This window comes from Dama dama, chromosome 11 (genome assembly GCF_033118175.1).
Source record: "Dama dama isolate Ldn47 chromosome 11, ASM3311817v1, whole genome shotgun sequence".
Taxonomy (NCBI): Eukaryota; Metazoa; Chordata; class Mammalia; order Artiodactyla; family Cervidae; genus Dama; species Dama dama.
In genome coordinates this window covers 33,936,962-33,954,496 of record NC_083691.1, presented here as the reverse complement: position 1 = coordinate 33,954,496, position 17,535 = coordinate 33,936,962, and the positions used below count along the sequence as shown (strand labels likewise).

General features: G+C 37.2%; 1 protein-coding gene across 2 annotated transcripts in view; it reads right to left on the bottom strand.

Moving 5' to 3' along the window:
- BABAM2 (BRISC and BRCA1 A complex member 2) overlaps positions 1–17,535 on the bottom strand; it is a 407,441-nt gene that overhangs the window by 270,024 nt on the left and 119,882 nt on the right. For both annotated transcript variants that reach the window (XM_061155072.1, XM_061155071.1), the window contains exon 6: positions 888–962. In XM_061155072.1, the coding sequence (XP_061011055.1) occupies positions 888–962 (75 nt within the window). The remainder of the gene's footprint in view (positions 1–887; positions 963–17,535) is intronic.

Here is a 17,535-nt window from a genome sequence, read left to right as displayed (position 1 = left end):
TATGACTGAGGCCATACCCAAAACCACATCCACAGTAAACTTAAGCCCCTGTCTCAGGGGTTCCTGTTCAGAACTTGCCAGTTCACTGGTCCATTTAGTTTCTTTCACCTGACCTCACTGCTGGCTCAGTGGTAAAGAATCCACCTGCCAGTGCAGGAGATCCAAGTTCGATGCGTGGGTTGGTAAGATCCCCTGGAGAAAGAAATGGCAACCCACCCCAGTATTCTTGCCTGGAGAATCCCATGGACAGAGTAGTCTGGTGGGCTACAGTTCATGGTGTCGCAAAGAGTCGGACACGACTGAGCTACTAAACAACAACAATCACAGCCTGATGTGGATTTGGGTTCCACCTCTCCTCTATAAAGCATTTTGCAGATCCCTTCCCAAAGTAGCGGCTCCCAAGCCATCCCCTGCCCTCATTGTATTTTAAAGTACCACATACACTGGCCTAATTCAATTCTAGATCTCTCCAGGGCAGTCCAACTTTGAAGATGCCTGAGATCAAGTGCTAACATACATAAAGAAAATGAAATGCCCTGTAGTACAAAATAGTTAACATGCAATCCTACTTAAAGACAAATGAACATTAAGGTAATTTTTAAGAGAGTCTCTCATCCCCAAAAGATCATTAACCAAAGGCAGTCTTTTTCCCAAGGTTTAATTTGTTTATACTCATTTTATCTTATAAGGAAAGTCCATTTTGAAATTATTTTTAGGGCTACGATTTTAGCTCTTAGGTAACTAACTCACTGGATCTTCATGCAATAAAATTTTTAATAGAATTCATCACCTAAACAAAATGCTGGCAAACTATACAAATATTCAAAGTTAAATAATGACTTAAAAAGCTCAACTGAATTCTCATAGTGATAATCATACATTTTTACCTTGAGCAGGTACGTGGGAATATTGCTGAAATCCACTGGCAACTTCAAAAGGAAACGAGCTGAAAATTCACCAGTCTGCAAGAAATAAAAAAGGTTTAATAATAAGATTAAAATAAAAAATAGATTATGAAGTGACAATTACAGCCAAGGCCGCAAGTTCAACCTATTTGAACTGTAGGAATCTTCAATTTGGGTTTCCTAACATCAAGCAAGAAAAGAAAGCTGGAAAAGTAGGGGAGGATCAAAAAGCATTATTAAATTATTAGTTACTAAAAAATACAATTAGAATTTTTAATCTGCATTTTAAATGTGCACTAGAATTATAATGCAGTAGTATTACCTTTCTGTTTTTTAACAGTATAAAAAGAATACATGAATGTGTGATTTTTTTTAATCCAAACAATAGGCACAGACCTGCCCATTCAATTCATCTGATTTTACTAAAGCATTCAGATCATTTCACTAATATTTATAACCCATGGGCTATTGACATAAATCACCATCCTTTATACTACATCTGGAAGTAAGAACAAAGGTCAAACTTCTATCCACATATATAAAGGAGTATATCAGCAGGTATCCCAAATAAGACTCTAAACTCCTGATGATCTGTTAATATCATTATCATCAACTAAAATTTTTCAGCAGTTCTATGAACTAGTCTCTACAGGCAAGATGTACAGAGGTTTTGTGATTTAAAACACTTAACCAAGTTAAATAATAACTTCTATTTTTTTTTCTGAAACAGAAAACTCATCTAAAAGAAAAAAGTTTCCCTCTCAATTTACAATGGCAAATCATCATAATTTATTGTATTTTTTATGATGGGAAAGACTAAGGAATGACATAAAAAAAAAAAAGAAAAACAACTCCGTCATGGTCTAAAAGGAGGGGTTTTTCCACCTGTGCTATGCAGACACCTCAGGGTTCTAAGAAACTTATGCAAAGGCAACAAAGAGGGGTGTGAGCTAGTAAGGTTCTAGATCTTTCAGCCTCTCTGGCAGCAAAGCCTGCAGCACAGCTTGGGATTTCCTTATGATACCATGGGTTTTCCTACGATGTGCTGTTTGAACAAAGAACTCTCGGGATGAGCTAGAACTACTCTAAAGAGTGGTCTCTGCCTTTTTCATATTATGACCATTAAAGAGCTCCCTGAATCTCTACCTCTTCCCTCCTGACAAAACAAGCACTTCAAACTCCCTAACACATCTTTAAATATAGCAAGCATTTATAAATACTTTTTATGGATGGGTGGATGAACACACTTAAGGATGTATGCACATCTCTTATATAAGATTTCACAAGAGTCACCACTCCTTTCTACAAACACCCAAGTGACTGGCTTCAAGGTCCTGGCCCTAACTGTGACCTAAAACCTTGAAAATGCAAACAGAAATATAAACCTTGAGCTCAAAAGATAAAAATGATAGCTACCATCCACATAGTTGTGTGTTGTTTGTTTTACTGCATGCAACATTTTTTAACTAACATCAATCTCTGGCTAAGGACAGAGTACTTCTTCAACACCACAAGCCTAATCCCATGACAGAAAAGGCAGAAAACAGAGAACCAAATGGCCAGAATCAATGCTGAGGTCCCAGAAGTCATCATGCCACCAGGAATGCCAATGGTAAGAAATGATGCTACTCCTTAGGACTCAGCAGCTGTGCTCTTCCTTTGATATTTGTTCCTCTTTTCAGTAAATGCTAATTCCATTCTTCCGGTTTCTCAAGCCAGAAACCTCAGAATCATCTTTGACACAGGATGGAACCCCAATCGCACAGGTTACTCACAACCGAACACTTAAGAGAACAGCTGAGAGCCATTTAAGGATCTATAAACAGCTCGTCATGATGGACGGGAGGAGAAGGTCTGTGAAAGAGTCTAATAAAATTCTTACCTTCTGTTATAGTCCCAGATTATTAGAAAGTGTGGTTTTAGTGTTCTATGAAGCTGCTAGAGGACTAACATACCCTGTAAAGTGTGAGTACAAGAGGTCATACTTTGAAAGGGGTATGTATGGGAGAAACAGAATTATATAGGAACTTACAAGAGGGGAATATGGGGCTTTCTTGCAGACTCAGAGGGTAAAGAGTCTGCCAGCAATGCAGGAGACCTGGGTTCCATCCCTGGGTTGGGAAGATCCCCTGGAGAAGGAAATGGCAACCCATTCCAGTATTCTTGCCTGTAGAATTCCACGGACAGAGGAGCCTGGCAGGCTACAGTCCATGGGATCACAGAATTGGACACGACAGAGCAACTAACACATAAGAGCGTAATCCAGCCCAGTAAGATTTTGGAAAGAACAGAAAAGTCTCCCATGAGTGATGCATATAGTGCTAAAGAGGGAGGAAGACTCATCAAAGAATACAGGTTCCCAGCAATGGGCCCCCTTTTCCATCTTCTGTAAACTCTATTTTTTCCTCTTTACCCACTCACTCCCATCAGCGTGCAAACATCATTTGACAGGTCTTTCTTGACTTCATACCCTCTTTAGGTCCCATCTCATTTCTCTGTTCTACTATACAAAATTGTCTTCTCTAGAGATTAGTCTATATTTGAGGTCTACATTTTCTCTTTTATTTTTCTCTCCAAAAGCCTCTTAAGTCAGCCCTGCCACCACATCCCTCTCCCAAAACAGCTCACAAAGGTCACCAGTGACCACACCATTGCTAAATCTAATGTCCTTTCTCAGTCTTTATCTTCTTGCTGTTCTATCAGCAGCATTCCAGCATAGCTGATCACTCTTTTCCTGGAACCTTCTCTACTTGATTTCCAAAAGCCAGTCTATTTGAGCTTTTTATTTCACTGGCCCTCCCTCTGGTCTCCCCAACCTCTTAACACTGCTGTGTACCAGCGCTTCTCCCCAAGACCTCTTTTCTTTACACTCCCCAGGTGACTCCAACCAGGTTCCTGATTTTATGCTGGGATGATTCTCAAATATTTTATCTCCATCTCAAATCTTTTTCTACTTCAAGTTTCATTTATCCAGCTATGACAACAAAAACCCAAATCTTGATTTTGTACTTTCCCTTTGATAGTCATTCCTCATTTCAGAGAACAGCAATTTCATTCTTTCTATCTCTCAAGCCAAAAAACTTCAGCATCACCCTTTACTCTTCTGTTTCTCTCTCTTCCACATTCCAAGTGGCAGCAAATCCTGCTGACTCTACTGTCAATTTATATCCTCAGTCTGGCCACATTCCACCATCTCCATAGCCATCTGACCCAAGCCATTGTTATCTCCAGCCTGGATGACTGCAACCACACCTAAACGCTTCAGCCATTGTTCATGTGCAACTGATTCCCATCACCACAGGAAGAGAGGTCCTTTCAACGTTCATCAGGTTACATTTCTCCTTGGCTCAAAAGTCTTAGATGGTAGGGATTTAGCTTCTTCATAGAGGCATCTGACAAGATAACAACTGATCAAAGATGTGAAAGAGATGAGGAAGTAAACCATATGAAACATGGGTGGAAATATCTCAGGTAAAGAGAACAAGCATAAAAAGGCTTGATGCAGGAGTCCACCTGGATGTTCAAGAAACAGCAACAAGGTCAGTGTCTCTGGCACAAATAAGCACTAACACTGATCTCAGGTCTCCTAGAAACTTCCCCAGTGTGCACCACTGCTAAACCCCTGTAGGCTGTGCAAGAATCACGCATAAAATGAGTGAACATTAAATGCCTACTAGATAAACTCCCTACCAATCAATAAATAGCCATTTCTACCTACTAGCCTAAAAATGTCAACCTGTAGGTTAAAATGTTAAAGTTAACAAACTCCGACCTTTTAGTTTGTTAGACTCAATGGCTCTTATAGTATTTTCGAAAACAACAACAAAAGAAGTGAAATGTGCAATTTAAAAAATTAAAAACTCTCCACATATAAGGTAATCGGAAGATATTCACATATTTAGCCCTTGGACTCATTTGAACTGCCAGTTATTTTAGTCCACGGGCTGCATTTTAGCTCTTTTGCCCTATTTTAGCTTGCACAATGTATTTTTATTCTACTGGCTATTTTTGACCAACATTCTTTTAAAAATGCTCAGACGATCCCTACTTTATCCCTTCTCAAAATGTTGATCCTAGAACTAATATAAATTTATGTTTGGTGGCAAAAGACTGATTTATACGCTAAATTCATAATAAAAGAAATGTTGATCTCAGGATTAATATTAATTGGTTTATCAGAAATGGGCTGATTTAAATAACTAAATTAATAATAAAAAAAGCTTAAGAGTGTGAAAATAATTTGAACTTTTTGGAAACCATAAAAAGTGCTTTATGATCTCTAACTTTCAAGCCTACTATACATTCTTTATTTTACCTTTGAGAGAACAAAGAAAATTTTGCACTTGTTTCTAATAGCGTTAGAAACGTTGGAGACTAAGATTCTAGAATTCAGTTTTCAGTTGCCACGGATTTTCCTTACAACCTGTAAGTGAACCCTTTTTTGTGAAACTGAGTAAACAGTGATTGAAAACATATCTTAGTGTAAAATTTGAGCCCTAAACATTACATGAGGAGCATAACACAAGTGAAAACTCCTCCTCACATTCGACCTCAGACAGTGACTCTTCCTGTGTTTTTATATTTGAAGTTCCAACAGTTATTCAAGCAATTTACAGCCACTCTGTTGCAACATCAAAGACTGCTTCCATAGCAATCTTTCCTGTAAGCCGAAAAGGAGACATTTAGATGCAGCCAAGTCAACAGAATCATCTGATTTCCTTTTTGTCAATCCTTGGTCAAATCTTCTCTTTGATAGACGCAGAAGATGATCTGACCTACGACCGTTAAAATGTCAGCGGTTCTGCCAACTGCTTTAATGGCAATTTCCCCAGCATTAGCAATAAATACACACATCCTCCCTTTTCTTCAAGTTATAGTACATTGGCAAGTAAGTTAAACTAACAACGCTGAGTTTTGGCAGTTTATTAGGTTTAAGCTTTTCTTCTGGTAACAGCAGCTGTGTCGTAGTTCTCTTTTCCTTTCAGAAGTGGCAGGTAGACATCTTGTGCAGAATGGATTCCAAAATATGGTTGCTCTGCAAAGTGAAATTGTACTTCCTTTCTTAGAGACAGTCTGCTGTCAACAAACAAGCTGTCATCTGAAATTGACTGTCTTAATGCTTAGGTGGCTAAAAGCTAAGAAATACTCAAGAGTGACTAACTTCAGCTGGGTGACAGCTTGGTAAAGATGAATCTTCAAATGGACTCAGAACCAACAGCCTAAATCTAGAGATTGTTCCTTGTTAAACACGTAATTATCTACCACAGGTGAGAAGGGAAGCCAAAGTTAGTCTAATTAGAACATCTCACACTTCACAAAACTGTTTTCTAAGATATATCATTTAATTATTCCCAAAGCCCAGTTCAGTAGGTATAATTCATTTATATCTACTTTAGAAATGAGAAAACTAAGGCTTAGAACAGTCAAGAAGCCTGCCTGAAGTCATTGAGAGTGTAACAGAGTCAAAACTCAACCTCAAGATTCAAAAGTTATTCATCTATTCATTACTGTGGATTAAGAGCCTCACATGTGCCAGGCCTTATATGAGGCACTGCAAATACAATGAGTAAAAGAAATATGATCCTTGCCCTCCTGGAGCTTATATTCTAGTGAGTCAGTCAGTCATTAATCCAAAATAAAATAATACTCCTATAAATTAAAATCTCCAAAAAATAATATCCATAAAAGGGCAGAGTGCTCTGAGAGCATATTCAGGAAGACCTGGCCTGAAGCCCCTGTCCAGGCTTTGGGGCTCATTACTTGAGGGAACTTTAAAAAGTTGAGTCAAAAGACCGTGTGGAAAAATAAACAATCAATACCAGCCAGGAACTGATAAACATCTTCTATTCTGAAGAAAAGACAAAATACCAGCCAGGAAAACTGTGAAGAAGAAAAGCAATGAAAGGAGGCTAGCTATACCAAACAGCAAAGCATCATATAAACACACAGTAATTACAGCAGGATAGTCTGCTGTTACATCAGCAGACATACTAATGGAACAGGAAATCAGTCCAGAAGATTTAGTGCCTGGGTGATAATGTGGGACAACTGGGTAGCCATCTAGAAATAAATAAGACTTAGACCCATATTTCACATCATCTATAAGGAAAAACTCCAAGTGGACTAAGGATTTCAGTGTAAAAACTGAAACCATATAGAAGAAAACACTGACAAATGTCTTTATAAAACCCTGCAGCAGAGAATGACTTTATAATTCAAAAGCCATAAAAGAAAAGATAGACAAACTTGACTACCTGATCATAAAAATTGTTGGGATGATAAAAACCACCATCAGCAAAGTTAAAAGATAACTGGCAAATTGAGGGAAGTATATTTGCAATTCCATCGCAAACAGCAATGCTTTTAATGAAGAGATTAAAAACCCAAGAGAACAAAAAGAAAGGATAAACAGAAAAGAAATACAAGAGACTCTTAAGCGTATGAAAAAATGCTTAACCTCATTCATATCAAAAGAAATACAAATTAAAACTAAATTGAGCATCATTTTTCACCAAACAGACTGGGAGAAATCTGATAGCACTGCAGTCTTCTGACCTCCACTGTTCTTAATGAAAAGTAAGTGGTGACATATAGGTAACTTTCACCTACATGTAAAGTGTTCCTTTCTGTGGTGGTGAAGATTCTCTCTTTATGTCTGGTTTTCAGTATTTTGACTATGACGTGCCTTGTTTTTTCCCTGCATTTGTCTTGGCTGGGGTGTGTTGAGATTCTTAAGTCTGTAAATGCATGTCTTCCATTCTATCTGAAAATATCTGGGCATTATTTAACCAAATATTTTCCTGCTTTCTTTCACATATATTAGACGTTTAGATTTTATCCCATAAGCTCTGCTTTCCCTTCTAAGTATCAACCTCCCATCTAATATCTGCCTCCTTTTGATCACTCTCCAGTGCCTTAAGGCACATGGCTTTATATCTGTGGATGGGTTAGTCTAACAGGAGCTACCTGGCCATTATGCAAAGCGGAACATGACAGAAATCTACAAATAAGTTTAATTTACGACTGGCAATGCTGTGGAGAAACAACCACTCTCATATGTTGCTGCTGGGTTAATAAATTGGTATAAACATTCTGAGGGCATTCTGGTGATAAAATTATAAACACATATAATCTTTATTCCAGCAATTCCATTTCTAGTTATTTATCTTATAGACATACTGGAACACAGACAAAGTCACACGTACAAGATTATTTACCACAGTGTTATTTGTAACAGGGAAAGATTTAAAACAACTTTAATGCCCAACAATAAAATTCATACTAAATTAATATTACAGTTCAATTATTCAGTGTAATGATATACAATCAATTTTTTTAAAGGTATGCTTATATGGATAAAAGATCTGAACTATATAAAGTCAGAAGTAAGCTGCAAAACAGAGTATATAATATATGTTACCACTTGCATAAAAAGGGGAGACTATCTATGTATATAGGGGCTTCCCAGGTGGCACGAGTGGTAAAGAGCCCATCTGCCAATGCAGGAGACAGGAGAGATCCAAGTTTGATCCCTGGGTCGGGAAGATCCCCTGGAGGAAAGCAAAGAAACCCACTCCAGTATTCCTGCCTGGAGAATCCCATGGACACAGGAGCCTGGCAGGCTAGTCCATAGGGTCGCACAGAGTCAGACATGACTGAAGCAACTTAGCAGGCACACATGCATATATGTATGTGTGTGTGTGTATGTGTGTATTTGTATTTGCTTGTATGTGCATAAAGAAACCCTGAAAAACTACACTAGATAAAAGCTACACCAGCGCTTTTTCGGGTAGGAGAAAGAAAGGAAGGAGGTTTGATTTGGGTGGACACAAGACAATGATGGGAGGGAGACTTTTTACTATGTACATTTTGATTTCTGAACACTAGAATATATTACCCACTCAAAAAAATTTAAGAGATTTGAAAAATAAAGCTAGAAGTGTGTATAATGAGATGCTCATAATCATGCACTCATACATATATTCAACAAGCATTTATTGAGCACCCACCATGCCAAGTACCAGGCTGGATAATAGAGATGTTAAGATCAACAAAATACAGTCTGTGTATTCACAGAGCTTAAAGTCTATCTTGACAGACAGACAAAATATTACAAAGGAATGCCTGGAGGGAGATATTTACAGGATGCATTGGAGGTAACTAAGTTAGGACTCTTAGTTTCAGGTGAGAGAATTCTAATTCAAACTAAACTGGGCAAATAAAAGATAATTTATTTTAAAGATAGGTGGTATCTCAGGGAATCTAAGATTTTAAAAGCAGCCCAGCCTCAGTTCAAAGAACTCTAATGCCCCCAGGACCTTCTGTCTTTTATCTCTACTCTCTGTGTTTCATCTTACTCTCTATTTACCACTTTCTGATTCTTTTGACTAGATAATTTGAGGGGAAAAAAGGTCCCAGATACACATGTTACAGACCAGCTACTATTAACAAGACCAATCTTACTCTCACAACTAACTCCAAACTCCTAGACGAGAACTCTGCTTGACTCAGGTGCCTCCTGATCTAATCAACACTATTTCCACAGTTTTTACAATGAAAAAGTTACTGTTACCACAAATTCATTGAAAAGCATTGAAAAGCAGGCAACTCTTTGGGAGAGGTAGGGTACAGTTATACATACACTTCCCCAAAGCCCTAAAAAAGTCTTACAGAACACTTCAAATACGAGATTCTTCATCTTTTTCCTTTTATATGTAGAGAGAAACCTTTAAAAACTGGACTCAATCAGTCCTTTAAAGATACTCACACTTTCTCCTCATGCTGAGGAAATTGTGCAAGGGGTGCCCCCAACAGCTAAGTACCACCAAAAATGCGGCAAAGCACCCAAGACTTCAGAACCAACAAGTGGCCTCACAAATACAAGTGAGGTGACCCAATTCCAATCCTTCCTCATACGTTGCTCTGCGAGGTGCAGGCAAAGATATCCTCTGTGCTTCTTGTTTCTGTAAAACCAGGTTTTTTCTACTTGATGGGCCCTGCTGCTAAAGGAAAGTTGGAATTTTCTACTGATACTTACATTAAAAAAAATAATAATAATAAAGATCCTTTTAAAGATCAGTAGTCACCTATCATATTCACTTTAAACATCTTGAGATATAAAGCAATTTAGGCCCAAACATATACACCCATATACACACACAAGTACTTTTAGTGAATAAAGTAAAAACCTGAGAAATAAACTGTTGTGACAAGATCCTAAGTACTCTTAGTGACATACAGGTCAAAATCCAATATAACAAATTCCATTACACAAACAAGAAAAATGTGAGAGCCCCTGTCACTGGTTCTATTACTTTAAATAATGTTCAACTCCTAATAGTTCCATGCGGTTAAAAACAAAAACAAACAAACCTGGACAATTATAAGTTACTCTAATAGATTTCACTACCATGCTACACATTTTTCCAAAGGAGCAACCACAAGTTTATCCCTGCCACAGGTGAAATGCCTCACAGTTTAACTCCCAAGTGGCATAAATTAAACAGAGATGATGAGAAGCCCCCTGTATCCCCTGCTCCATGTGGCAGAATGGTGTCACCAGAATATCTACTCCATCATCGTGGCCAGCAGTGAAAGGGTCACCCTCTCCCAGACCCTCCAGCTATTCTGATCTTTCTATGCAATTTGACATTATTTAACATTTTCTAATAGCCATATTTTAAAAGGTTAAAAAAAAAGGTGAAATTAATTTCAATAATATACCCCAGTATATCCAGAATACTATCATTTCTGCATATAATCAACATGAAAAATTATTAACGAGACCACTTTCTGTGCCAGTTTCCTGAACTCTGCTGTGTATTTCACATTTGCATACATCTCAGTTCAGACCAGCCACATTTCAAGTGCTCAGTAGCCACACGTATGTTATATGACTAGTATATAACACAGTTTGTTGTGATCCACAGAGTCAAAGGCTTTAGCATAGTCAATGAAGCAGAAGTAAGATGTTTTTCTGGAATTCTCTTGCTTTTTCTATGATCCAGTGGAGTTGGCAATTTGATCTCTTGTTCCTCTGCCTTTTCTAAATCCAGCTTGAACATCTGAAAGTTCACTGTTCACGTATTGTTGAAGCCTCTGCCCTAGAGGAGCTTACACTCGAACCACCCTGTTATAAAATTAATCAAACAAGGAGACCAATAAGGATGAGATAACTCTAATGCCTTGGTAGCCAACTTAGGCAAATGGAAACCTAAACCAGAATCAGTTCCTGTAAATGCCTTAAGATTAAGAAGAACAGCCAGTCACAAACAGCCGACTAGTCTTTCCCAAATAATGCAACCACTTCAAGCTCTAGCCAAACAACAGACTTGCTTTTCTTCCAAGTCCTCTCTGTAAATCCCTTGCCCATAACTCTAAGGACTAGAATGCTCCTAACCACGCTGCATCAACATTTGCTCAAATAAACTCTTAAAAATTTTAGTATATCTCAGTTTATCTTTTAACACTGCTCATATACTTTCCTTCAAACATAATGTCACAGCAAGCTGGGATGACAAAAGTATGTCATTAATTCAGATGAGGAGCTATCATGAAATGGCTCCTTTCTTCTCTTCATGGTATTTTTAAATGTTGCCAGAGTTTAATTTATAAGCCATAAATTCTTAAAATCTTACTGGGATTTGTGGCCAGGTACAGCAAAAAAAAGGGGGGGTAATTGTTTCAGTCTCCATCATATATCATTATTAAGAAAATTCCCACAAAAGGAAAAAAATCAGTTGCTAAAAAAATGTTTTATCTCACAGATTACCCACTGGTGATCTTTAATATGTAAAATATGTGAAAATATATGGTTTTAGAACATCTCAAAACACTTTTCATAGCAGGAAAGAAAAATGTCTTTGATCAAAATATTAGGGATGATAAACTAACTTTGAGCTCTAGGAATTAAAACAAAAGCCAAAGAAAAATTCACAAATTTGCTTACTGTTACTATTGTTACTATTAACTGACATTGGTTCTTTAGATACTACTGACTCAAGCAGGAAAGCAGTTGATTATTTACAGTATAAAGTGAGACCTTAAATTTTGTCCATTGAGAAAACTTATAATGTACCTTTATGTTGATATATTGTATCAAAACAGTATATATAATTTTAGCATCTATAGCTTACATTAGGACATTCATTAAAATTAAAATTCTAATCTTAAAAATAACTGCTCAAATAGCAGGAGGGACATCTTTGCAGTAATCTGTATCTTGACTACAGTGGTCGTTATAGGAAATTACTCATGTGATAAAATGGCATACACATACATTTTATCAACGTCAATTTCTTGGTTATATAAAACAACCACTGGGGGAAACCAGGTGAAGGGTATACAAGACCTCTCTGTACTATTTTGCAACTTCTTGTGAATCTGTAACTATTTACTATATCTTCTTAAAATTACTCTGATCATGCAGGAATATTAGAATTGTTCATTCTGAACAGGTAACCTTGCATCCCAATGTATCTGTGTTTCTCTCAATTTAAAAAAAAAATTGGCATTTATTAAAAATTATAAAACCAACACAGACTAAGAAAACAGTGTTCAAAACTCTACTCATTAAAAACTCTACTCATTAAAGGAGATGGACAAAGCAATAAGAGAGATGGCTTCATAAAAAGACCATGGCAAAGAATTAATAAAGAGTTTGTGATTTTTTTTTTTTTATTTTAGTGTTTACTTTCAAATGTGCACTTGCTGAAATCTTCTAACTGGAAACTGAGGAGAAAAAAGAAGAGTGTCTGCAGTGACATGGAGAAGCACTGTATTTCAAGTTAACATGCTTGTCAGAAGGCTGACAGGAGATGAGAGCCTTCGCTCTCTCTTCTACATGGTTTTTAAATTTTTCCTTTTGCCAACTGATGGTAAAACGGAAGAGGCATCTCAGGATTTTAAGAGCAGAAACGGAAGGTTAAGAAAGCAAACATACGTTCTAGAAAGAAAACTTCAGTAATGACAAAGGTGGAAACAGAAAGGGGAATAGAAAGCCACCATCCTCTCAAATGAACACAGGATGTTGTAATCCAAAGGTCTTCAATCATTATGCACAGTTTTAGGTTCCTTACAGAAAACATTTATCAGGTGGGACTAGTAGGATCAGGAGAACCACAATACATGGATTCACATTCAGCCCAGGAAGAACATATTGATTCTTACTCTATTTTATTAAAAGAATATATTAGTTTTCATATTTTATTTCCTATATCAATTTATTTCATATTAAAATGTTTTCTTGCTACAATAAGACGTAATAGATGTGATTTACTGATCCATAAACCAGTCATATGAATACTTATAATTCTTGTCTCCCACATATGCTATGCCTATAAGTTTTTCTTTCTTTTTTGGGGGCTGCACCACATGGCTTGCAGGATCTTAGTTCCCCAACCAGAGAGAACCTGGACCCCCTGCAGTGGAAGTCCTAATCGCTGAACGCTGGGGAATTTCCCTCTAAAGTTTTTCTGCAACCATATAACCCACTGACCTCCTCTACCTATAGTGCTACTTATCTCCACCTTCCTTTAGGGCCTAGGTCAGTTCCGGTTCACCAGTGAAGGCTCCATAGTTACTTCATTTCTCAGTGATTGGGTCTTCTTCTGAATTCATATACAGGCTGTCCACTCCATTTGAGGCAATCTATTTAATGTTGCTATTTCATTTTTTATAAATACGTGCTGAGTCTTCTTAACTGGATTTTAACACCGTCAAGAGCCAAAGCCAGGACTACTTTTTTTTTAACTCGAATCATTAGCAGCATAGTAGACTTTCTATATCAGTTGTACACTGGCTTAGCCCTGTTGAATTACATCTTACGGGTATGGTGCAGCATTCCAGAGCATGTAAATATAATTTAAAATACTGATTCTGTAGTCTTTCAAAATAATTATCATTCCAAGCTCTGTGTTATCAGAAAAACTGAAAAGCATGCCTTTCAATTACCTAATAAAAGAATGAACAAAATAGGATCAAAGGAGCAGCTCTGCGACATTTCACAAGACATCTGATGGCAAACTAGACATACATCCAATCTCTTAGATGTAGCTCTTCCAGAGACTCAGACAACTAAGAAAGGAGCACAAAGTAGAATACCAAGAGAGAATGACTGAATGCTTTACTGAAAATGAGACAATCTAATAATATACACCTTCCTTAAAAGGATAAAATAAGTTTGCCATAACTGTTTCTTAGTTACCTAACTATTCTTCCAACTGACTATTGCATTCTTATTTAAATCATCCACTTAAAGACCTGAGTGCAATTTCTTTTAAAAATCTCCAGAATGTTTTTACTTTCTACAGCCCTGAGGATCTTTCTGCTTCTCCATTTCTCAAAGATAATACCTCTGAAGCACATCTGCCCATTTCTTTGGTTTCTTCAGCCCTGAAACAGAGCCCCTAGAAGAAGTGCAGCCTGGCCAACAACTTGATTTTAGCCCAGGGAGCCCCACCTTGGACTTCTGACCACCAGAACCATAAGGTAATATATCTGTGTTGTTTTAACCTACCAAGGTCATGGTAATTTGTTACAGCAACAGTAGGAAACTAATACAGCCTCTGATTCAAAAGATCTCACCTCAAAATCAAACTCCTTTCTTTCTGCTAGGGTCCCATGTTTGTCAACCAAATTCTTGGGGTATATTTGAATTCCAGTAGCAAGTTGTCCTTTAACATATTCCTGAAGCAGCACATCAAGCTCCAATGTGTTTCATCCTGCAAGACTCACCTTTATGTTCTGTTTTTGGACCAGGAACTAACTCATATACCTGTATTTTTACTTCCAGTGTCTCAGCTCCTACTTCCGTTGATCTTCTCCTTGGGTTGGTCTGCTGTAAGCTTAACCTCTAATTGTCCACCTTATCTTGTTATAAGGTTCTCAGTTTCTTTACTTCCCCTCAGTCCATAATCATTGCCCTGATGCTTACATACTACTCAACAGCATATGAAAATAAACTGGGGGTAAACATAGCAGTAGTAGGTTTTATAAGTAAAGAATGGATTATCAGTAACATTAAATTGAAAGTTTTAAATATACTATAAATTCAAACTATCTAACTATACTCCTACACTCAGAAGAACTACAACTCAAGTATTAGCTGGGCCAATGAACATAATTTCAAACATTCTTAGATCAGAAATGGCACCATAAAACTGGATAAATTTAAAGTCAGCCTTAATATTAAAAGGGGGAATTAGGTAGGAAGCAAAATCCTAAAAACTAAAGACCAATTAGTTTGACAGTGATTCCTGTCTTTAAAGGAATCTATCAGTACTAAAGACAACACAAACAGGTTCATCAAGAAGTCATGCCAAATTAACCTAATAACTCTTTTGAAAGGACAACTAAATTGATTGTTTAATAAGAGAAATGCTTGGATTAAAGGATAAACTAAGTTCAGTGAAGTTTTCCTTACTATCCATAGGAATAAAGTTTCAAAATAATAGTTTAAAACCTTGAACTCTGCACTACTTGTAGAAATATGAAATGGTGCAGCCACTATGGAAAACAGTACAGAGATTTCTCAAAAAAAAAAAAAATTAAAAACAGAATTAGCAATATGATCCAGCAATCCTACTCTGGGGGATGTATTCAGAAGAATTCAAAGTAGTATCTTTATACTTACTCAGGTGTAGTCAGCATTATTCACAATAGCTAAGAGGTGAAAGCAACACAAATGCTGACTGACGGATGAATGGATACACAAAATGTGGCATAAGTGTACACTGGAATACCAAGCAGTCTTAAAAAGGTGAGAAATCCTGTCACATGCTACAACATCAATGAACCTCAAAGACAGTATGCTAAGCAAAATAAGCCAATCCCAAAAAGACAAATGCTAGATGATTCCACTTATATGAGGTATCTAAAGGAGTCAAAATCATACAGATGGGAAGTAGAAAGGTAGCTGCCAAGGGCTGGAGGGAAATGGAGTTAGTGTTTAAATTGGTCCAGAGTTTCAGTTCTACAAGATGGAAAAGCTCTAGAGAGTGACTGCACAACAATGTGAACAAACTTAATACTACTTCACTGTATACTTACAAAGGGTTAAGATGACAAATTTAATTTTACGTGTCTTTTACCACAATAAAATAAACAAAATAAATTTACAAAATAACAAACAAAAACCTTGAACTGAACAAACAAGATGATTTGTAACAAGGATAAATTTTAGTCTCACTGATTCAAAGGCATTAATCACATGTAAGACCTTGGAAAACATGTCCTTTGAGAAAGAGCTGAAGAGCAAGATGGGAGAGGTATGTTTAACCTAAGAAAAGAAAGACTGAGAGAAATCTGAAAGGCTTAACACAGAGAAGGGAACCTAAACTTACTCTGTGCTTAAATAAACTAGAGTTTACTCATTCATTCATTCATTCACTCAACAAATGTTTATGGAATGTAAACAATATGCCAGGCACTGTTCTAAGTATTTACGATATTTCCAGTGAACAAATATCTCTGCTTTTGTGGAATTTTACATTCCATTGGGGGGAGACAAACAACAAACATAGTAAGTGTGGTAGGCTCCCGATGTGATCTCTGGTGGGATTCACACTCTTATGTAATGCCTCCCCTGTGTGTACGTTGGACTTAAGCAGAATATATCAAAAGTTTTTTATAGACATGATGCTAGTGCACATTTAATAGACTACAGTGTAGTGTAAACATAACTCATATGTGTATCAGGAAACCAAAAAATTCATGCAACTCACTTTATTTTGATATTTGCTTATTTGCAGTGGTCTGAAACCAAACCCACAGTATTTCCCAAGTATGCAAATACATGAAATGTTCAGAAAAGAAAATCTATTGACAGAAACTCAATTAGTGGTTGCCCAAAACTGGGGGTGGGAATAGAATTAACTATAAATGGGCATTGAGGGGTATCACTGGGATGATGGAACCATTCGAAAACTGGATTGATGATGGTTGTTCAACTTGCTTTACACTTAAAACAGGTAGATATATGATATCAAAATAATACCTCAAAAAAGGTTGTTTAAAAAAATTGGGGGTGTTAATACAGCCATTTCTAAGAAAGTCACATATGAGTAAAATCTTTGAGGAGGAAGGGCATTAGCTTTGTGATTACACAGGGGAAACAGGCCAGATGACAGGAAAGCTATGAACAGACCCAAGGGCAGGGGCATGTCTGGTGTGTCTACAGTACACAGAGGCGCTAGTGTGGCTGAGATGATTATTTTGACAGGAAAGCAGGAGATGAAGAAAGAGCAGGAACGATGGATGGAGGATGGTGGTGACGGGAATCAGGCTGAGCTCTTCTATACCCCTGGAAAGACGGTGGCTTTTACTGTGATAGAAAAAGAGAGGGATATGAAAGTTCTGGGCAGAGGAGTGATACACTCTGGCTTGTGTCTTTAAAGGATCACACAATGTAAAAGAAATTATAAAAGGCTCCACATAAGCTAGTTACCTCCGGAGTTACTGACCTCTCTCGTCTGACTGAGATATCACATACTTTCTCATAATTCAGAGTTTTGAAGAGACCTTAATGTTTATGTGGTTTCTCAAAGATATCGCCTGGGAAGCCTGTAAAATTTGGAGACTCATATTCCCAGCTGCAGACACTCAGAAGTCAGGGGCTGTGGGTGTGAGACTG